The sequence below is a fragment of the Pararge aegeria genome, chromosome 14 (assembly GCF_905163445.1).
Source record: "Pararge aegeria chromosome 14, ilParAegt1.1, whole genome shotgun sequence".
Taxonomy (NCBI): domain Eukaryota; kingdom Metazoa; phylum Arthropoda; class Insecta; order Lepidoptera; family Nymphalidae; genus Pararge; species Pararge aegeria.
In genome coordinates this window covers 11,002,362-11,026,667 of record NC_053193.1, presented here as the reverse complement: position 1 = coordinate 11,026,667, position 24,306 = coordinate 11,002,362, and the positions used below count along the sequence as shown (strand labels likewise).

Genomic DNA, 24,306 nt, shown 5'->3' with positions numbered 1-24,306 from the left:
CCCACCTGATGGCAAGTGGAAAACCATTGCCTACAAAAATTCGCAGGGCATGACGGAATACGTCCTGCGTCCGCCAACCTGAGGTAGGTGTTAGTCAGTCTGAAACACAGTATTACTACAACGCTGCTTAGTGGAAGAAATAAGCATGGTAGTACTTCCCTCGACAAACTCTGTCACAATAAGCTTTACTGTTTATTCTTCTGCGAAAAATCAGTACCTACTTAATACACATATAAAATTCAAAAAATTCAAAAATCCAAAAGTGCACGCCTCATAATCTCATTCATCACAATAGAATTGAGATTATTTGTGAATAATAATTAAACTACATCTAACTATACCGTGAAAAGTAATAGGCTTCTATTCCTCAAAATACTGAAACCTATAAAAAAAACCAACTCGATAAGTGAAGTATTTCGCTCGTAACCACAAGATACGGGATCCGCACATACAGACACACGGACGTCCAAGACCAAGTCTAATTTTTTAATTAGTTTAAATAATAAAAAGAAATTTAAAAATATCATCATTGTAAAAAAGAATAAAAAAGTGACATTTTAAGTTGGAGAATCACTCGGTGTGCGTAAACTGACAGAAATACCCACCTCAAGGATTCTCTTATGAGGCGTGCAATAAAGAAAATACAAATCATTTGAGACCGTCATAGTATTATTTTGGAGCGAAATATAAAATATATAACTATTGTTTTTAACTTTTGTTTATTCTATCCAGTTCGGTAACGATTTTAAATCTGGCCAAATTACAGGAGCCCAAAAACAAATACAAAACCAAGTTATAATTATTGTGTTCACCGTAGGCCCAATGCCGGCTTTAATCTGAAAATTAAAACAGTTTTAAATAAAGGCTCAGTTTTCAAATCAAGGGTGAACCTTTTGTTAGTTTTCATATTATAAGAAACGTAATTTTAGGGGGTTTTATCAGAATCGATCATGATAATTAATGCGTTTGTTGTATGGAAACTCGAATTTTCTATAATTTACAACGGTCATTGATTAACAAAGGCTAGAATTTTGCATCCTTTTAAGTTGTACCATGACCAGATTTTGACCAGAATTTGACAGCCGATTGGCGCAGTTTGCAGCAACCCTGCTTTCTGAACCCAGGGCCGTGGGTTCGATTCCCACAACTGGAAAATGTTTGTGTGATGAGCATAAATGTTGGTCAGTGTCTGGGTATTTATATGTATATTTTAAGTATTTATGTATATCATTCAACGTCTTAGTACCCATAACACAAGCTACGCTTACTTTGGGGCTAGATGGCGTTGTGTGTATTGTCGTAGTATATTTATTTATTTATTTATTTATTTACAAATGATCTATAAAAATACAACAAATAATTGTACAATGCAATGTGTTTCAGATAGTAAAATAAAAATTACCTCTTTCAACGGTATGCTTTTCTATTTACAAAACTAGTGAGGGAAAAATCAACAGAATTTATGAACTGACTGCGAATAATGGCTTGCATAGAGCATGCAAGCGTAGATTTATGTTTGGTTTCCATTCCGCTCCAATCAGAATGATAATAATAGAATTTACTATTTGCAATGGCGATGTTGAAAACCTAATATTTTGTCTATTATCATGGCGCAATAGAGAGCGCTGTGATCTTATGAGCGTCCCGTGTTCGATCCCCAGTGGAGGCAATATTATCAGGAAAATAATGAAATTTTCCTTGGTGACTCAGGCTTTGTGGCTAGTTACCGACCTACCGATAATGATGTAACGCCAAGCATTTTAATCTTTCGGAAAATGCCGCGTGGAAACCGATGGGTTATGCGTTTAATGAACGTAACTGCCATATGACAGTTTAGGCAGTTTAGGATTATTTTGTTTAATTATATTCAGACAACTAAGAATTTGTATGAATTTTGTACAACTTTTTTTAGAAAGATTGAAATGGAATTTAGTTTTTTTAATTTGTAATGATGAAGTTGAATCTGGCCATGGCACGCTCTTAGCATAAAATATACACAAAACAAACCATTTTCGATGTTGGTATATTTGCAGCACTTTGAACTACTAGGTTTCCAGGTGTACCAACTGGCAAGCAAAATGCGTATGAGGAAGAAAATCCCGCCGCTATGTTGTACCATAGAGGATTTTTATTTATTTCCTTTGCCTGTGGAAATAAAAGGCCATTTTATTTTATGGTGTTTTGTAATATCACTTGCTTTACGGTGAAGGAAAAGATCCCGAGGAAACCTGTATGCCTGAGAGTTATCTACATAACGTTCTCAAAGGTGTGTGAAGTCTACAAATTTGCACTTGGCTAGTGTGGTGAACTACGGACCTCCTTATTCTGGGAGGAGACCAATCAGTGGCGTGCACAGGGTTTTTGACCAGGGTAGGCATAAAGCCGAAAGATTGCATGAAATCGAAAACTCCTCCTATACAAGTTTTAAAAAAGTTGTAGGGCAGGCAGTGCTTTTGCGCATGTATGTAGTGCACGCCACTGAGACCCATGCCATGTAGGCCATGAATGGGTTGATAATGATGAAAAAATTATACCTACATACTATAAGCCACATGAGGTAAAAAAAGGTTTACAGAAATAAAACTAACCAGTTGCATCACAATAGGGGCGATAACATTACAAACAGCCACGTTAGATGCAAAGTTCGTTGTGAAGATGGTAAAAACGACCACGAAGAGAATTATAAATTTATTTGGCAGATTTTTAAAATGTTTCAGTATTGTTCCAATTTTGCCATTCAAATCCGTATATTCTTTTTTTGCTGCTTCCGAAAGAGCAAAGCCACCGCCTGTTATTCAGTTATTTATTATTTTTTGTAGTTAAACATCTTACATGGGCTATTTGAAATGACATATTGTATTGAAACGTATTAAACAAGAAAAAGGTGAAAGCGCTATCATAATCATTAAAAAATTATTGTAGTATGGTAAACTGTATGTAATCAAATATATACCTAAAAGAAACATAAAACTGTAAGGCATGTCATCGTTCATTTTTTTCCAATTGAGAACTGATTGTATGTTTTTTTCGGGAAGTTTGCCATAATCTGGAAGAACTTCATATGATAAACGAAATTAAAATAGGTTTCAATTAAATAAGTGTCAAGAGTTACAATGCAGATATTACATCATTAATTAAAAAAAAACCAAATGTTTAATCACTTCTATGGCAATTTTTTTAAAACAATAAACAAGGCGTCCATTATTAGTAGCCTCTGCTATATCTATTTGCCATTATAGTAAATATCAACAAAATATCTCGTAACTTATTACTTATTTTACTTATCGTAAATAATAAATGTAATATAAGAAAACATTACTTTTTGCTCTGCAATTATCGAAAAACGTCAATGAAAATGGCAACAACAGCATCAAAAATACAGCCATAGTGGCTGCCGCAGAATCTTTTACGCTGCAATAATAAAATATTTACTACGACTATCTATTTCAACTGCTTATTTCAACTTTCATTAATCGCCAATTTCAATAGCAAAATTTAGTAGGAAATGTTATAAACTCACAATTTCTTGTCTTTAATATTATAATATTCTGGAATAATATCGCCCCAACCAGTAAATATTTGTGGTGACCGGCTAAAAAATAGCAATATAGCGAAGCTAAACAAAAGAATAACAAGCTGTAAAAGAATAATCGTCGTTAAGCTCGTTAACAGCTAAAAAAACTTTTAGAAATGGTGATTTGTGTCCGCAGTATCTGAGGAAGCTCCGGTACCAAGGCAATATTAACGTAGATAGCGTAATTTATAATAGCTTTGTCATGGTGTTGCGTATAGCAAACAAATACTAAACGGTGTAGCGAAAGTCATTATTGTTGCAGCAAAATCAAGCTGTTTATATTAATTCTAAACATATAATCATCAAAATGTACAAGCACGTTTACAAGTACATACCATTGATTAAGCTAAAAACTTACTATTTCCCAAAAAGTAATACGGCCTAATGCTTTTAATTTTTCTTCCACAGCCTTTTTTGCAGCTTCAATACCTTCACTAGGCATTTTAGCATTCCTAGCAGCTATACTATTAGGTCTGAAATAAAGATTGCAAGAATATTTGCCTGTGGTCTAGCAGCAATCACAAATATAATAAATTAATACTCTTATAAACTTCATTTAAGTAGAATCAGAAAAAGCGCAACTTTAATATAATATGGTACTTTTTTGCAGTAAGTTTTATAACAAAAATATAAAGTCTATAGGGGATTCAAAGTAAAAAGGCTAAATAAATGATAATATTATGTTAAAAAAACCGATGTTAGTGGTTAGAGGTTTGGCCTCCTTTTAGCGCGGTAGACCACGGTCTAAACCGTTGGCCAGTAATGCGTTGAAAATGATGATGATGATTAAAAAAATTGGTTGTCTGTAAAGTCGGCTTACTGACGATAGTTGAACGTGACAACGTCGTAAGAAAATACTGATGGAATGGTTGCATTTTTCAAAAGAAAATTTTAATTTTATTTGTTTGATAGATATTATCGTTGCTATAAACAATTGACACCACATTCACTTTTCACTGCACTTCATCCTTGCCGAAAACATGTAAATGTATTATTGTATCGAAGCTGTCCACGCGGACGCATCGCTCACTCAAGTAGGAGAGAGACAGATGTCGAACGCCGACTGTGCCTCTTTTTCGCTCGTTCCGCGCTCTCGCTTGCACTTCAAGCCTTGAATGGAACGCCTCAGAGCGAGGTAACGCCGCATACGTCATGTTTATTCGTGCGTGCAGCCGGCTCCATCGAATTATAAGACGTTGTCACGTCAAAACATATATCAAAGGTGATATGTACCTTAAAAATCCAAAGTATACGACAATGAGATATAAATAGACACAAATTTCCATTATCAACATGTATGGTATTGCGAAAGCGGAAAATTTCGGAAATGATAAATATTCCGGAGCATCTGGATATATCCTGTAAAATATTCGTAAAAAAATTACATCAGACATACTTAAAGAATAGGATGAGTTAACAAAATGGTTGCGTAATTTATGGAGATGGACTATAATAGCGTTTTTAATCTTATTGAAATAATAATTGTTTTGGTTCTGTGTTGAGAACATGGTCCATATGTAAACATAGGTTACAATATGTAGGGTTAAATCAGTTCAAAACTTACTTCGAGAATAATCCTTTAAATACAAAATTCGTAGCTGTACCAACCAGAGTGCCAATACCACCTAAAATTTGAAGTAAGTAATAAAATCCCTTAAAATTCAAAGCTACTTTGATCACATTCCCTGAGATATGCTTAATAAAATGTACTCACTTATAGTCATAAGTTAGGTAGATTGAAAAAAAAAAAAGAGTTTTATTTCGGTTACAAATAAGACTGAGAAGTAGTGAAAAGGCTGTTTACAAGATAAATAATGCAGTGCAAGAAATAATATAGATTTTATCTACATTGTCCATAACAATATATGATCATTTCTCTAAGTATAGACAAAAATTATTTAATAATGATTATACAATATAATCTCTTAAACATCTAGAGATATCAGATTGAAATGAAGAATTATTAAACAGTCAAGGTTACCAATAGTTGCAGAAAATGAAGCTGCACAAAAGTAGCATGTTGTTATATCAGATGCGACATTTTCACCTTGCATTCCAGTATCGTAGATCTTTATCAAATTTTGCTGAAATTGATAAAATTATTATATAAGGGTAATATATCGCATTAATATTACGAATTGAGTAGCTGTTTACTCACGAATACTCCATAGGGATGATGATATTAATCAAAATGTGAGTTATTTATAATTATGAAAATGAAATTAATATTATAATCCATGCTGATATTATAAATGCAAAAGTACATCCGTTTGTTTGTTATCTATATTCGGCTCAACTATTAAATCGATCTGGTTGAGAATAATGGTACATTTAGCTTGTATCTTGGAGATGGACATAGGATACATTTGTCCCCGGACAACAAAGAGATTCTGCGGGATTTTCAAAAACGTCGCTGGGAGCTGCTGGAAACAAGCGGCCTAGGATTTTGGAATCTCTTACAAACGACATATGTCAAGCAGTGAACACAAATCGGTTGAATTTATGATGTTGTTGTTGATGAAATAATGAAATTAATTAACAACATTGCGTTGATTTAATAATCAAGATTACTCACATCTTCAAATACTTTTAATAAAGCAAAGTTAATGGGAACCATCATAGTTGTTGCTGCCGTGTTTGTAATCCACATCGAAATAAACATCGTAACAAACGACATCGCAAACAATAATCTAAAACACACAATAAATACAGTCTAGTGTGAAACATCAATGATAGCAGTGATAGGTTCAGCCTCATTTTTTGATAAGACCTAGTTCGATCCCCGGCAAGTACCTCTTATTTTTTGGAATTGTGTGCGTTATCAATTTAAACAAAAAATATCACTTACTTTAAAGCTGAAGGAAAACATCGTGAGGAAAACTGCATGTCATGAAGTTCTCCATAACATTCTCAAAGGCTTGTGAAGTTCACAAATCTACACTTGCTTAGCTTGATTAACTACAACCTAAACCCTTCACATTTTGAGAGGAGACTAGAGCCCTGTAGTGGGTTCAAGCGATCAATTAATGCATAGATAATACATTAATATGATAGGTGTTATCAACGGGATCGTTAGTTCCGATATGGCTGTGGCTGCTTATGACTTCCTGAGTCAAAGTAACAAGACTAGGCCGGTTTACTAGTTTTCCAAGGTGATATATGTCACGGATTTACTGCCAAAGCTCGCTCTAGATATATGTCAAAAAGTTCAGACTGAAATATTTTGATAAACGTATTTACAGCATATAAAAATAAGTAGGAAGTTGCCTATTAGTAAAGCGAGCAGAGATATACATGAAATTTATCGCAAATCTGGCCTAACTCGGCTAGATCTTGTTTCAACAAAGTTAATTAAAGGTCTTGTAGGAAATATTAAGCGCATCTGCATTTGTGACGTATTAATCATTAAGTTAACTGACTGACTGAATGCATGCTTAGTATTGCTGCGTATCTTGAAGTCGTACTCTTCATGACCTCGAGTGGCCGTCCAGTGAGAGACCTGAATATCAATGCTATGATCTTACTAATATTATAAATATGAAAGCGTGGATGTTTGTTACTCAATCACACAAAAACGGGTGAACGGGTTTTGATGCAATTTGGCATGCAAGGCATTTGACATGAAAAAGAACGTAGGTTACCTTTTTATCCTGATTCCTTAAGCATTTGCGAGGAAAAAAATTTTTTACAAGGTAAGTCGTGGGCAGACGGCTTTGAAATTTGGCTTTTTAACTTTACTGTTTACTCACTTGTAGTGCGAGTAACCAACAGAACGAATTGCACAAAGTGCAAGCCTCATATGTAGGCCTGACTGCTCAACAGCATAAGCTAGCCACATGCTTCCCAAAAACATCATGATTGTATCCTGAAATTACAAAGTATCTCTACATCATAACAATAGCAGCGTTGAAAATCATAAAAAGACAATCAGATTACAAAATCAAATTATTAAAATATATGTCTAAAGTTTCTTGAGAGCCAATTTGAACTGTCGCATGTCATTTTTAGTTGGGCGACGCTGTTGTTATAAATAAAATATTTGTTCGTTGTATAAAAGGATCTTAGCCAATGTCGTGCACAACATTGACGATAGACAGATTAAACTTAGTACATTTCCTACTTTTCTCTGTAGGTGTAGCACTGTTTAATTCAATCTGCCATCTGAATATTTTGTATAAAATTTTATACTAACATCGAGCGATAGCCATCAAAGCTGTCCAGGTTATGATTCTGACGATTCAAGGCGCGATGGGTGGTCGCGTATAATGTTTACGAACACACAATGGTGTGAAACGAATATCAGAATTGAAACCTCGTATATAAATTCTAATGTTCTCTTCACACTACCATTGCATGCTATAGATGACGGAAATTTGATGGATCTTTAGACATAATTCTGAAAATTTGCTTACATTCATATAACAAGCGCATGTTTCAGTGGTACTCATAATACCAGTCAATGGAAATACAACAATCGGTAAAAAGGACGTGACAGCTAATGGTATGCACTCTCCTACCCAAAATACAGCCATCAGTGCCAGAGTATATGCACACCATTGATATTTCTAAGGAAAGGATAATAAATTAAGTTTTATTTAAATTAACTTTGTAAAATAAAATAAAATGTTGCTAAGAATATTTTATTATGACTAGGTTATTAAGTGTTTAAACAAGAAATTGTCTAAAGCATGAAATTAAACAAAATTGGAGAGGACGTAATCGTCTGTGTTTATTTGAAGTTATTAAGTCCGAAACATAAGAAATAAAAATAATAAGTCTCATTAAATAGTAGCTTGCATTATAAGTGATGAATTATTTATTTATATAATAACATAACTTACTTTTTCAAATTTTGTGTAGCCCGATTTATTCAATATAAGTTTAATAATTTTAATAATTGTCAATTTTGTGGCACTTGTGCTACTGCTATTTTATTTTTAGCTAAGTCTATTTTGTTATTTTTGTGCAACTGTTTGTTGTATCCTAAACAATAAAACAAAATAAGTCTGCTACTCTGTTCTGTTGAGCAAACTGATGAGTTTTATTTTATTTACTACTTCTACACAGAATATAAATAGCACTAGGTACTGAATAAACGATCTGAAGCTATATTACCTGTGGTGGAAAGGAAAGCTGTATTGGTATTAATATTAATGGTACAACAAAGCACAATATCCCACGCCAGTGTGTGTGTAGAAACAAGCGCAACATCTCCTTGATCGAAAATTTCTGGTCATCATCTCTAAAAATAAATATTACAGATACTTAAAACTACTTGGGTTGCAGAGAATAGTTGGAAACTAGCTGTTGTCATCTACTAAATCCTCATTTTGTCCGTTTTATCCCGCAAGGACTTTAGTTTTCCAGGCATTACAGAGTATCCTAAGCTTCTCTCCAGGATACAACTTTTATCTATACAAAACTCTACCAAGATTGGTTCAACCGTCTTTAAGTAACAAAAATTATATTATTAAATTCCCCGGGAAAATGTACCGTGTCAGAATGCAAGATATAATATATGTGCAAAATTTTATCAAAATGTGTTTAGTTCAAGTTTCATAAATGTTCTTTAACATTTTCTATTTCGGACATCTTCTTAATATTGTTATCCTTAATATTGACCTTGCGACACTTACAGCGACCGAAATTTGGTTCGAGCAGAAAATTATTATCACTAACTTCACTTATATTTTCGGCTTTGATTCTGATTAAAAATGATGTACGTACTTTTGGTAGCGGGAACGTTAACTAAATTAACTTAAAAGAAAAATCAATAAATTAAAATGCGTGCTGTCGATTTGGAGGCTTCTGTAATAATCCATCAGATACATATTCGCCTAGCGGGCACAAGACGCAGATCATGCGTCTACGCTTTGAATTCTTAGAAAAGCTTAATCTAGAGTGGTTGGACATGGTGCAACAATAACTAGGTACCTATCTCCCACTAAACATTTAAAGTAAATTTACTTCTTCATAAGAATCTGACTGACGGGCAGAAGAGTAGATGGAAGAGACTCTAAGAACATGCTTCACTCTGTCATCAATTATAAAAAAAAAACAATAGCCTAAAACCTTACACTGCTGGACTAAAGTAAGTAAAAACCCTGGGTAGGCGGGTTGGTAAACGAAGTAGATTGTAGTGGTAGCTCAAAGGACGCTGCAGTCCATTCTCTGTTATTCTTCGTACGACACCCAAAGAAGAAGGAAGAAGTTCCATTATTACTAACGAAGATTTTACGCTGCCGTCAACTTCTGCTTTAACGCCACTGACAGTAACTGGTACAGATATTTCGTCGGGAGTGTTTTCCATTTTCGCTGATTTGATTAAATAGTGTGAGTAAATTAATTGAACAGGTTGGCCATGATTTACAATTGAAATTTCGAACATGGTATTCACGCTACAGCATAGGTTAACATAGAATTTCGCGATAATGGCCACACTGAACAAAAGCACTACACATTTTTGGCCATTTTTGATAGGATTCCAGATTCTTCAGTAGCTTTCTTGGAAATTAAAGATTTTTAAATATTAAGATAATATTAATATCACGGCTCATCATCATCATAAATTGATATCCTTCGCCTAAAATATCTAGATTGTAAGGCAAAGGATACTAATTAGGTAACTATTACCTAGATGCACAATTGACGGCCGACTGGCGCAGTGGGCAGCGAACCTGCTTTCTGAGTCGTGGCCGTGGGTTCTATTCCCACAACTGAATAATGTTTGGGTGATGAACATGAATATTCTTCAGTGTCTGGGCGTTTATCTGTATATTATAAGTAACTCTGTGTATAATATTCATAGAAATATTTGACAGCTATCTTAGTACCCATAACACAAGCTACGCTTACTTTGGGGCTAGATGGCGGTGTGTTTAATGTCGTAGCATATTTATTTATTTATTTATTACAATTTTAAATGCACATACCTACTGTTATCCATCGCTCTCAAATTCCCGTGGACAATATTTTCTTATATTATTATATGGCGGGATTAGCAGGAGGCCCACCTGATAATAGTTTAGAAACCACTGCCTATAAACATAGTAACACTTTGCGGGGCATGCAAGGGACATGTTCATTAACTATGTCTCAGCATAGGTGCTAAGCCTCATGTTCCTGTACTTACATCGGCAACCACGTTATTCAGACCGGAACCCAGGATTGCAACAATGCTACTTAGTTGCAGAAGTAAGCATGATAATATTACTTACTTCCCCGAGAGAACAAAATTCAAAATTCAAAATTAATTTATTTCAAGTAGGCCTAATATAAGCACTATTGAAACGTCAAGTCTTTCTGTGTGTAGTGACTCTACCAATTTTATTATTAATTTCAGGTAACCGTTAGAAAGTGGTGAAAGCCCAGTGGGTAGGACTTCGATTCACTTTCGTGGCACCGAGTTCGAATCCCAGCACGCAGGTCTAACTTTTCTAAAGTTATGTGCATTTTAAGGAATTTCAGTTCCGAAATCACTTGCTTCAATAGTGAAGGCAAACATCATGAGGAAACCTGCGTGCCTGAGAGTTCTCCATCACGTTCTCAAAGGCGTGTGGGGTCCACCAATCTGGACTGGGCCAGCGTGGTGGACTACGGCCTTAACCCCTCCTCAGTGTGGGAGGTAACTCGTGCCCTGTAGTGGGCCGGTAATGGGTTGATATGACGAACCGCCGATCCGCTAATAAACCCCTACAGCAGTTTTGACGGCGAGTTATTTTTTGACATGTTAGAATGTTCTTGTAAATTTGCCATCCGTGAAGTTCTTTTATGTATCGCTTGTTATTCTTTCCAACCAGTGACTATGAACAAAATTAAAGACAATAAAACAAAATCAATATTTGAATAATAGTTTTATTTCAACCAATTTTTAAAAACAATTTGAACGTAACAATAAACGGTGAACATTTATTAAAGCCGCACTGAAACTTAAATAAAACTTCGCCATACTACTCTATAGATAAAATATGTAAAATGGAATTCAAACAATTAAAAGAAGAAACCATAGGTTTACTTAATCCAATCAGGAAGAGTGGGAAGATCAGGCCAAATCACAGGAGCGTAGAAATAAACCATTAGCCATGTTATAATAATTGTTGTAATTGTCGGTCCTAACCCGGCTTTTATCTGAAACGTAAAATTGTTATTATCGTGTTATTATCCAATAAGTACACGCGTTCTTCTTCCGCATTTATTACGATTTATTAAAAATCCCGTGGGAACAGTTTGGTTTGGTTTAAAAAATAGCGATTATTGGCATGGAGTCCTTGTCAAAAATGACGTCGATTGGTTGCTTAGGGTGTAAAGTTAGGACGTATGAACAAGAAATACACTTTTGCATTTATAATATTAGTATGCATTTTGAAGGTTGTGCCCAGGTAAACAAGAAAATTTCTTAGTTAGGTTCATAAAACTATTGTTATTTAAAATTCGTAAGTAATTTTTTCCGACCTCGTGAACCGAGTAACCTAAAATATTTATTTTGTAAATCCATGATGGATTTTTGTGGGAAAACCATTACTCCAGATGATCATCGTTCGATGATGATAGAAATAAAATGTCGTAAATTACTAGTTTCCTTACATAAAAGGCATTTCATTGGCGCCGATTTGAAAATATTTTAGAAAATATTGATTTCTTTCTTTTAGATGTTCCACAAAGCCAGTTCTTTTGTGTCAAATAATTTTGTATAATAGCTGTGGTATAATCTTGGAACAAAAATAAAAAAAAAAAAAATATACAATCATAAAAATAACATTACTGTACTTGCTTACCATTTTACGTGTAGGTATTTTGGCAGCACTTTGCACGACTAAGTTGCCCGGCGTTCCTATTGGAAGCATAAAACAATACGATGATGAAAATCCACTCGCCAAGACATACCATAGAGGATTTTGTCCGACTTCTTTAGCCTGAAAATCAATTATTAGTTAATCAATCACACAAACATTGCTTAGGGCTGAAATCTCATTTTTATATGTATTGTATCAACTAAATTTCTGTGTAACATGTCTATCCTTTTGTATATCATGTTTTGTTTGTTTACCTACCTTCCTTTTATTGTAATTTGTTATGTTTATTTTAATTGTAATGAAAGAGCGGAGTCTTCTGACACAGGTGTAGTAATACAACTCTTAAAAGAAGTCTTCAGCGATATATTAAAACCACTTTGTTTCTTACCGAAATAAACTATATTTATTTTTATTTTATTTTATATATAGCTTTTTTATTTCACTATAGTTTGCCCTTGACTGCAATCGTACCTGCTGGTAAAAGATTCAGTCTAACCTGTTAGTTATATTAAACCCATACAACTATTGTCGCTATTGTGGTAACTAGCTACAGGCGTAGCCTCTTATCAGACCATACCAGAGAAAATTTAGAAATTCCTAAACTGCCCCTCGCATGGATCAAACCCGGGTCGTGGTCATCGTCGTGGTATAAAAGATGACTTACCAGCGTCATACAGATTGGGGTAAGAACGTTACAAACAGCCACGTTTGATGCAACGTTAGTTATTAGTATAACAAATATAATCACAATCAACATGATCAAAACATTTGGTAATGATTTCAGGTGTTGCAGAGTTTCTCCGATTTTCTCGTTAAATCCAGTTTTTTTGGCAGCTTCCGACAGAGCAAAGCCACCACCTGGAAATAAGCAAACTATTTTATTGTTTATGCCTAGAAAATGGAAATGACTTTTTCTATAACATACAAAGAGTAAAGCCACTCCACGCTGTTCCAATGCGGATTAGTAGGCTAAGGTTGTTTTTTTTTTGCTTGATGCTCGAAATCAAAGAATACAAATATTGATTACTTATATTAAAACGTGTGAAATGTAGGCTACCTTGGCCTTGGTCATGTTTTTGGTCTACTACCAGTTATAGTTATAGTTCTTTAACCTACCTGTGTTATAGACTAATTCAATAACACCGTACTCGTTTTATCGAGTGCTTCCACGTGTTCTTACTAGTAGTACCGAAAAGTGTTATATTCTTATTGTTCAACAGTGATATTTCATGCAATAAGTGATCCACAATAAATGATTACGTCCAATGAGTGTAAATGACTATTACATAATAATGGTGCCTATTTCATACTAATAATTTCGTAAATTCATACTAACCCAGAAGAAAAGTAAAACTGTAAGGCATTGAACCTATCAAGCTCTTCCAATCAAGTACCGACCGAACTCTTTCCCTAGGAAACTCTTCATGGACTAGAAATGAACATGTAACATTTTAGTTTGGAAAAAAAAATCTAAATTATTTTATTTAATTGACAATTACATCACTAAAAATATAATTGAATTCAATGCAAAAATACTTTATTTAAAAATAAACAATCGGTATTTACATTTCGCTTTCAAATTCTTACAAAATGAAAGATTTGATGGCAAAAGAAACATCATAAATGCAACAAGCGCAGCTAATGCGGAATCTCGAACGCTGAAAACATTAAAATTGATAAAAAATATTATTTATTTATTTAAGGGGTTATGAAAAACGTCTTATTCGGAACTCGTCAAATTCGTAGTTCTTCCCCATGCGCAACTCCTTCTTTAAAACCACATTTTAATAAGTTTTAAGTTAAAAGATATCTTTGCTACCTAATATTGGGAAGAAATATTAATAAATTAATTGTCAAACAAAGTTTATTATTGGGCTGGACCGGTAGTAATCTTCGGCCGTGGCTTGTTACCAACCTAAAAAAAACACGTGCCGTGATCTAAAAATGCCATGTAGGTACCAACAAGGGTTAACAGTTTATCTCGCTACTATTTTAGACTACATCCTCACTTTCCAAAGGTGAGATTTAATTCGGGTTAAATTGTAGTAAGGTAAAAAAAAAATAAGATTACTTTTAAAAACCCTCTCCAACATCAATTATAAATATATGTATTATATTAAGATCTATCCAAGTGTAGTAATTTGCTATGTGATAATTGATGTTTAGCTTTTGATTTATAACAAAAATAAAACTTACAACTTCGGGTCATTCAATTCAAAATAATCATTAATAACGTCTCCCCATCCATGGAATATTTGTGGCGACCGACAGAAGAATCCTACCATTGCACCACCAAATAATATTATGACCATCTGCAATAATTGATACCAATATTATGAACTCGCTCAATGAAAAACAGCATTATGATTCAAATTCTATGAACAGAGTTTCGCCACATCGATTATTATTATTTTTTTTAATTTACGGTTTGCCGTTTTGTGCGTAACTATTACTTATCTAGCAAGTTTTTCTGCTTTAGTTGTTATATATATTTTAAATAAATATGTTTTAGAGTTATTTATTTCTTTTTTTACATCTTGTTAGTAGCCACTTTGATGGAACTACATTATTTATGGATATACGATCTATAGCACAAATGAATGAAAGATGGTATTAAACATTATACAAGATATGATATTAAAAATATAGTGTACTGTGATGGTATTCTGCGAATATTAAAAAAAAGGTCAGTCAGTATTCTCGGAGTACCTCAACAATTCACGAAACTATGCTATCCCTCCATCAGGGAGTGGATGTAATTGAACATTGTAAAAAAGCGCGTTGAATTACGCCAATGAACGTGAATGAATGAACGTTATAATTTATTTAAAAATATTGTACGCAATATAATAAATAATCAGAGAAGTACATTTAAAATCAAATTAGCTTACTCCTTCCCAAAATGTTACGCGTCCTAATTTACTATAATTAGTTTCTACAGCATTCTTGGCTGCCTTCAAGCCTTCGGGAGAAATTTGATTTTGCTTTGCGATTGCAGTCCTGGGCCTGTAATTAATTATTGGACACTAGAAGTTGTCGGCGACTTTCTTTGCGTTTATTTTGGGTTTTTAAAAATACTCTGGGATCTTATGTTTGCAAAAATAATGGTGTATGAATCAATTACAGAGTAATTATTTAATTAAAGACAACAAGCTCCGTCCTTCCAAGTTACTCCATACCAAAAATATTGTTGATTGGCTTTGTTAGGGTGTGAAGGAAAACAAACAAACGAATACGCTTTCGCATTTCTAATATAAGGCACATAACCCTCATTCAGCCATTTCAAGACCCTGCTTTCTGAGTCCAAAGCCGTGGGTTCGATTCCCACAATTGGAAAATGTTTGTGTGATGAATATGAATATTTTTCCTTGTCTGGGTGTTTATCTGTGTATCTGTATATTATAAATTAGTATTTACGTATATTATATTTATAAAAATATTTACAAGTTATCTTAGTTCCCAAATCAAAAGCTATGCCTAATTTAGGGCTGTATGGGGATGTGTGTACTGTCGTAGTATATTTATTTATTAGTAACACAACAAAAACGCAGAATGTTGTTAGCCCGCAAATTTTTTCTTATTTTCACATCTTAATTAACGTTCAGAACTCTAGAGGTAAAATAATTACTGTCAACTGCTACATGGAATTGTTGTGTCGTGTACACGGTTTCTGTATGTTCATAATTCTATGATTAAAGGTATATTTTGAACATACATTTTTATGTTCAATACCTCAGAAATCCAATATATATTATTAACATGTATAGGATCATGAAAGCGTCTAGTAAAATCATATATGGAATTCCGAAACCGGAGAACTTCGGAAATGACAAATATTCAGGAGCGGCTGGATATGTCCTGAAAAAAGAAAAAAAATGATTCTTAAGATTCGCCACCCACATTGAATTAGTTACATTATATTTAAACAGTAATATGTAGTATGCTAGGGACTTATGGCGACTTCATCTGTTTTTTTTCTATTAAGCAATCGTGCAATTTTTTTGTCGTAGTGGCTCTGTCGAATATGTGCAGAATAGCGAATGTAAGTTTGGGGAGTTTGGGTATGAGGAAGTTATGAGCAGCAATCGCGGGATTCTGCTAGTATAAACTAACCACGAAAACCTCGCAACTGTGGATTCTAGAAAGCACAGTCTATACGTAGTATTGTCTGTTTGGTAAATTTATGCAGTCCATTTGAAACAAATTTGATCGATGAAAATTGATACTTTACGTTTAACCAAAAGAAAAGCGAGATTGCATGCGGCATATTTATATAATAAATTATATAATTGATGAGCATTGTACTTTATAGGTACTTTAAAATAATTTTGTAAAAGGCATCAATCAATACTTACGTGGTAAATAGGCCCTTGAACACTAAATTCGTTGCCGTTCCAACAAGAGTTCCAATACCACCTGAAAATTATGTTCATTTTCAGACAAAATAGTGTATACCTACGTATATAAAATACATTTAAACAAGGTCCGAAATCATCGCCTACACTGAGTGGGAAGTTAATATGTTGGGACAAAGCTATTTACAAATTATGAAAATTAAGCTTAATTTGCTATACCCCGCGAAAAGCAGGAGAATCTGTACGGTGTAATTTATAATTTCTTCATTCCTCATACTCCACACCAAACAGATCTTCAGCAATGTACCCTCTACGCACGTTTCACTCCAGAACCGGAGCATCCTCAGATGTTGACTTTAAAATTAATAATTGTTATCTTAACAATTGTTGTTGTCTTAACAATTATTCATCATTCAGGTTTGAAGAAATATGTATATTTATAATTTAATAATATATATATTTACACCAAACAGATTCTCCTGCTTTTCGCGGACTATAGCCAATTAAGCTTGATTTTCATAATTTATTATGGATTTCTGGAAAGTAACGCCTGCTTCCATCCAAAGTTATTCTTTCTTATCATCAAATGGAATGCGAAATTCATTTATAACAGGAAGGTCTACTTTATAGCACTTTGGAAACGTCTTTCTGTTTGTAGTGGCTACCGCCGCGCCGGTAGACAGATTCCAAAGAGTTCTTCACGGTTATCGGATTAATAGACTAATATGATGGAGTAGATCCTCATCATTTATCATCAGTCTCCTCTCAGAATGACAAGAGGGCCAATTAAATAAATTGGGGGTCGGTAGACTTAACACGCACTTGACAACATTAAGCTGCGATAGCCAAGTGGTTAGGGCTTTTGCCTCCCTTTTGGAGGAAACAGACAGGTAGACCTACTTTATAAGCACTTTTGAAGTGTCAAGTCTGTTTGTAGTCACTCTACCCCTGGTTTGGAAGGCAGAATTCACCGAGAAGAAACACAACAGTTGCTCTTTTTCAACATCAATATTATAATTTTATCATTCTATAATACAGTAAGTTATGATAGCCTAGTAGTTCATCAGCCACCTTAAGGGTTGAACGAGTTCTATCCTCGGCTTGCACCGCTAAATTTCTAATATATATATATATATTATATTAGTTATACGTTTTTAATCCAGCCATTAAATATCACTTTCTCATATGCGTGTTAAGTTTACCGACCCGTGATTGTCCTTCTGAGTGGAGGCTCATAATGGTGATGACGATGAATATGATGATGATGAATATCATCATCGTCGTCATCATACTAGCCTATTAATGTCCCACAACAGGTCTTCTCACGATGCTCAGATATGAGTTGGTTGTCTGTAACTACACCCCACAACTAAACGTCCATGTGTTCAATCTTTACAACGGTTAGTTAAGCAAACAGTTTTGTATAAGTAGGAATCTTTTAAATTATGCCAAATTTCTTAAAAATGAGGTTAAGCAATAATTAGGACAACAATTTTCGTTTATCGCTTAGCATCCTATAATAGACATAGTGTTGAATGCAAAGTAGGTGCATCAGTTCAAACAAGAGTAACAAACAGACAGACTTTCGCATTAATCATAATAGGCCATCGAGATGGTTTATTTAAAATCTACATACCAATTGTTGCAGAGAATGTTGCAACACAAAAATAACACGTGGTTATATCAGACGCAACTTTTTCACCATCGCTAGTTGTGTCATAAACCTTTAATAGTTTTTGCTGTAAAATAGAATTTTATTATTACAATATGCCTACAAATTTGTCGCCATGTGGCTTTATATACAGACTATAAATTCAAAAAACTACAGCTAGAAGCTACTTAGTTTGAGAGGAAGTGGTTCGAATCCCAGCACGCACCGTTAACTTTTCCAAGTTATGTGCGGAGTACGGTTTTAACCTTTCTCACTGTGCGAGTTATATGATGAAGTTTCCACTATATTTCTTGAATATAGGATAGGGGCGTACTACAGTATTACTTTAAAATGACAGCATGCACGCTAGATAGAGTCATAATTCGCGCGCTGTTCTCGATGTGTAACAATTACAGTATGTATGTAAAATATTGAATATCAAACAAACTATAGAGTTAAAAAAAAAACTCTTAGAAGTTGTTAGTCATAATGTAAACAACTACAGGTTGAGAGCTTTCAGGTATTTTTTATTTAACCTTGTATCTTTATTATTATATCTTGTTACCACTAGTTACGTTATTTACGTTGAGTAAAGACAAAATGTCTTGGCCTCACGTTGGCCAAGACATTTTGTCTTGCTGGCTGGCCGCCAAGCGATGATACCTTAAAACCCTACCCTGTTGGTACAAAGTTGGTTTCTTTTTTTGTTAATTTATACTTACATCTTCAAAGACTTTCAGCACGGCAAAGTTAATAGGTACCATCATAGTCGTTGCTGCCGTGTTTGTTATCCACATAGAAACGAATGTAGTTACAATACACATAGCAATTAATAACCTACAAAAGACAATGTGGTTACGTATTTATTGACTAGCTTTTACCCGCGGCTTCGCTCACGTTAAGTTTTATTTTTGATTTGGTAAATTTACTACAAAGGGTTAAAAAAAGGTCTTGCTGCTTATAGAAAAATATGAACGGAAATTACTTAGAAAATCAGAAACTTTCATATAAATTTTGATCCCCTATGAAATACGTATTTCTTTATTATAAATCGAAAACCTAAAATCAAAGTTTCATTGATATAGCTTGAAAAATAAATTGATAAATGAAGGATTTTATACAAACTTCCATTCTACATTTAACCCTTTTAGGGATGGAATTAAAAAAAAAACCCTTATTAGCCTACGTTGTAATAACTATCTGTGTGCCAAATTTCAGCCCGATCCGTCAAGTAGTGAGAACTGTGTGTTGATAGATCAGTCAATCAGTCAGTCAGTCAGTGACCTTTGCCTTTTATATATTTTGATAATATATAAGTTATCAGCTTCTCAATAAATATTTTACGCAAAAAGGGTAGGTTAGGTATACTTTCGAAATTATTATAATATTATATATATAAATTATTTATATTAGCATTTGTAACAGTGTAAGCTTTACCTTATTTATGTTATCCGTGTTCGTTATAAATGCTGATAGTGCAAACTTTACCTAATTTATGTTATCTGTAATGTGCCTTTTCAGATAACATTTGTAACTTGAGTCGTGAATTTTGTTAGTAGACAATTAGTGATCGCTCTCTTATTCAGAGGATTTCGTATGGCGTAGACGTATTGCTAGCAATCTCTTTGTTTTGCCACTTTGTTATTGTGTGCTCTATTCTCTATTGAGAATAACATTTAACCTTGATTACCGCATGTTTCCATTATTGCGCTACTTATTTTCAGCATATTAACTACTGCTGCTCAAAGCACTCATAGGTCAAGCGCTTAGACCCGCCATGCTAGCCAAACGTGGATTTGTGGGCTTTAACGATTATTATCCCACAATATCCGTGACCATGTGTTTAAAGGGAGGCAAGCGGACACGTAGGCGGGTAGGTAGGTACTGAGAATTTTTAACAGAAAAAACCCAACACCGTTTCTTGGTTTGACCTGGGAATCGAACCCAGAATCGCGATCCGTAGATTACATGATTCATCCAAATCCATAATAACAAAATTATAATTACTTTAGAGTATTTGCTGGTTTGTTTATTTTTTGTTTAGAGCCCGGCTCAAGCGCAGAACTGATCCCAACAAAATTTGGCAATGATATATATAACATCCTGTAAAGCTAAAAATCGCGTGGTAATAATTATTTATATCCATTTTCTCAGCTTGAGCTTTTCGTGGTAGAGCTTTAGGCGGGCTTATTTGTACCGCAAGGCAGCATGTATGTGTTCCGTTCAAGGACCGGTCGCCGGTGCAATTACAGGCATATTATCGATGGTTTTCCACATAGTACTATCAGGTGGGCAATCCGCTTTTTCCTTTAATTATAAATATCAAAAAAAGAAAACTATGTTATAAATTATACTATTTTTTTAAGAACTTTCGTGTTCTAAGTACATGAACTAAAGTTTTCCACCCCAAAATTTATTTCATCTGCTCTGGGAATAAGCTACTATAATATATTCTACTTAATCATTGTATTTTATTTAACTCATACCTTATATGTGAATATCCAATAGATCGGATCGCTATGTAAGCTAATCGCTCGTGTAAGCCACACTGCTCAACAGAGTATGCCAAAATTAAACTTCCCACGAACATCAGCATGGAATCCTAAAAGAAACACCAGAAAATATTTTGTTGGGTTCCCAATGTGTTGGAATGGCGACCTCGCACTCGTAAACGTAGCGGTTACTTGCCTCCTCAGGGAGACAAATCACATCAGACGAGTCTCAGGAGCCCCTGAGCCCAAGTGGCACCAAACGGTCTATTTGTAACTACCTACAATTTGGTATTGGAGGAGAAAGTGCGAGATAAAATCTAAATAAATTTCTACTTTTTACTTAAAAGCTCTATCTGACAAGAGCTAATAAAAGCTCTATTTGACACAAAAAATGTAAATACTTTTTAAGTTTACAGTTGTAGATATCTAAAACTGTCAATTAGTGTTCCGTAGCCGGGTACACATCTCCTCTCTTGAAAAAAGGGGATTTACAGTAAGTCCCTTGACGCATTTCCAATCAGTGTAGCGGACTTATACCGTGACTACTACACGTTTGTGACACTATCTGACCTGAATAACTGATGGCTTAACGTGCTCTCCAAAGCACTTTTGTTTTTGTTCCCTTGACTTCTCACCTGCTGGTAAGTAACGATGCAGTCTAAGATGGTAGAGGTAACCTGTTCATAACCTTTTTGGCGACGTGACGGCACGTTTTGTCTTAAGGGTGGTTACTAACCACGACAAAAGCCTTCCAGTAGACCAGAGCCGAGAAAATTCAGAAATAATAAATTTTAAATTATATATTATATAGACAGCGACATTTTTATAACTTCAACCTTTTACTGTCTTTTAAATATTTTTCATCTGAAATATATAATTTTATTACGGGTTTACCGCACCATACTGGGAGGCAGCCATTTGTCATTTGCACGTGTCAACAGAAACTGATACGTTAGACACGTAAAAGAAGAGAGCGATCTAGTAGAGATTTTATTTCGATACACATGAAATATCATCATATGTACGACTAGAGTCATGAAACAAGCTATATAAAAATATTGTTTATTTAAAAGATTTCTTCCACGGAGAACTTACATTGACATAACATTTGCAAACGTCTCCTGTACTTAAAATCCCAGTCAATGGAAATATTATTACTGGCAAAAACGATGTTACTGCCAAAGGAATACATTCAGTCACCCAGAATACACCCATGACAGCTAAGCAGTAAGCGGTCCATTGGTGTGGCTGAAAATAACCAAATAAAACTGCAAAATCTATCGATCCGCCAACACAGGTGAAACGCCGAATTCAAAATTACGACGCGTCTTTATTTACATAAATTTGTACATAACTTTAAATATCACTGCGTCCGTATTATATTTTGTGATATCAAATTATTAGTTGCTAAAGTTATCAACACACAAATTAATAATCTTTTGCTATGGAACAATGACTTACTAAAACTCTAATTTGCCTATCACGTCACAAGTGCGGCCATGACACCCGGCGTAAAAATATAATTCGCTACTTATAACAACATATTCTGTAATGTTTGTAAAATTAAGATATTTTTTTTGATAAAGTAAATAGTTCCAACATTTTAAAAATTATTCATCAGGCATTGTTTTTTTTTCCATTTGGTTTATCGAATAATGGTCTAATCAAGCATTTTAATTTAAACAATTAAAATATCACTTGCAACGGTGGAGGGAAAATTGTGAGGAAATCTACATCTGTGTGAGAGTTCGCTGTAATGTTCTCGAAAGGTCTGTGGAGTTCACCAATCTGCACTGGGCCTGCGTGGTTTACTATACCTTAACCCCTTTACATTGTGGGAGGAGACCCGAGCCGGATTTAATGTGCCGGCAATGGGTTGATATAATGACGATGACGATACTTTGTCCATCTACAGCGTGCATGCTAAAGTGCGTTCTGCAGATGGGCATAAGATACATTTCATCCCTGGAATCATTTCCGCTGGATTAATATTAATAGCGTTTGCAATATATGCCCGGTTTAACATATTTGCCGAAATTTTGGATCGATAGGAGCATATCTTGCTCGCTATAACGTTTTTATACAGATCGCTTTAAAATACTAGCGCTTTGTTGTAAGTGAAAAATATTCTGTCTATAATGAGGCAAAGTGAAAATAAACGTAATAAATATATAATACTATGACAATACACACGTCGCCCTCTAGCCCCAAAAAAAGCGTAGCTAAAAACAGTCATCATCACACAAACATTGTAGTTCTGGGAATCGAACCCACAGCGTTGGACGCAGAAAGCAGGGTCGCTGCGCACTGCGCTAATCGGCCGTCGAAATATAAATGTTCTATAGGCAAAGTGAGAACAAAGGTTACTTACCTTTGGAGGAAAGGGTGCTAACAGTAGGATAAAAAAAATAGGGACAAACACACAAATAATTCCTCGCCAATGCACTGCAACGAATAGTTTTAGCTTGTCCAAGTTATATAAGCGAGGCTCTTCTCTTCTGAAAATCATAATAATAATATCGATTTTATAATTAATTACCGTTTTTCAATATTTAAAAGTCCATAATGGGTATAAAAATAACAAAACATACAAGTTTATTTTTCTGCAAGAGTTCAGCTCAACTTGGAAAAGTACCGTGGTGGGACAGTAGGAGATGCGAGAGTGGCGTAGTGAAAACACCGTGGAGGCGAGGTGCGGCGTCGTGCGCACAGTGTACAGGAATTTATGTGGGAACAATTCAAGCCAACGTCACTTTCACTCAAGCTCAAATCTGCCATTTTGTATGAAGAACAATCGTCAAAACTTGACAACACCTTTCTCGACCTCCCTTATTAGTAGCACTGTACTGAGCTGTAAGTGGGAGGCCCCACTTACTACTCAGTTCAGATAAAATGTAATTTAAAAAGAATACTGCGTTAAGTAAGAATAGTCCGTTCACAGACAGAACGGTAAAGTCTTCGCGCAGGTTCGAGCCGCAAGTGACCGCAATTCACGAAGTGTGTGACTGAGTCGCGAGCATGCGCGAGCTTACTGTGTTGATATTCATACAATTTTCTACTTTCAATCAGGCCAGAAAATTGCTAGGGTATGTGTGGTTAACTGTGTGGTAGCGCGAGTTGTCACGACTGCTGTTTGTGTTGGCGGATCCCCGAATAATTTGAACAAACCAACCGATAACTGGGTAGCATGTCCCTGACAGAGATCACGTTTCTAGTTGGCTTATCCTGCAATTCCCTGACCTTGATATACAGAATAGAAGATATGCCGTATGTGCAAGATCACTTAGCACAAGATGAGTTGTTAACCTAACCATGGTACGTACAAACTCATTTGGAAAGTGTATACTTATATAACATTTAAAAACCTACTCTCTTTTGGATAGAAGCAGCTGTAACTTTGCGGAATTTCATGATATATTATGAAAATTAAGCTTAATTTTCA

The 24,306-nt window shown here is 34.7% G+C and overlaps 2 protein-coding genes across 3 annotated transcripts; both read right to left on the bottom strand.

The window, feature by feature from the left end:
• Positions 1–563: 563 nt before the first annotated feature.
• LOC120629367 (protein I'm not dead yet-like) lies at positions 564–9,893 on the bottom strand. 2 transcript variants are annotated; one of them, XM_039898296.1, is made up of 15 exons: positions 9,802–9,893; positions 8,690–8,816; positions 7,987–8,139; positions 7,324–7,439; positions 6,150–6,264; positions 5,556–5,658; positions 5,139–5,199; positions 4,808–4,933; positions 3,933–4,047; positions 3,521–3,636; positions 3,320–3,411; positions 2,954–3,055; positions 2,589–2,788; positions 2,008–2,145; positions 564–836 (listed from the first exon to the last, which is right to left on the bottom strand). In XM_039898296.1, the coding sequence occupies exons 1-15, from the start codon at positions 9,882–9,884 to the stop codon at positions 720–722; spliced, it is 1,764 nt and encodes a 587-aa protein (XP_039754230.1). In that variant the 5' UTR covers positions 9,885–9,893; the 3' UTR covers positions 564–719. The 2 variants fall into 2 exon arrangements, with proteins under 2 accessions (XP_039754230.1, XP_039754231.1); XM_039898297.1 differs by having other exon boundaries at positions 2,954–3,046.
• Positions 9,894–11,542: 1,649 nt separating this feature from the next.
• On the bottom strand, positions 11,543–23,373 carry LOC120629268 (protein I'm not dead yet-like). The gene is made up of 14 exons (XM_039898154.1): positions 23,236–23,373; positions 21,960–22,112; positions 20,859–20,974; positions 19,095–19,209; positions 18,358–18,460; positions 16,722–16,782; positions 16,099–16,224; positions 15,258–15,372; positions 14,563–14,678; positions 13,933–14,024; positions 13,703–13,795; positions 13,031–13,224; positions 12,349–12,486; positions 11,543–11,701 (listed from the first exon to the last, which is right to left on the bottom strand). Exons 1-14 carry the CDS (start codon positions 23,371–23,373, stop codon positions 11,585–11,587), a joined length of 1,677 nt encoding a protein of 558 aa, XP_039754088.1. The 3' UTR covers positions 11,543–11,584.
• Between the last annotated feature and the right edge of the window lie 933 nt (positions 23,374–24,306).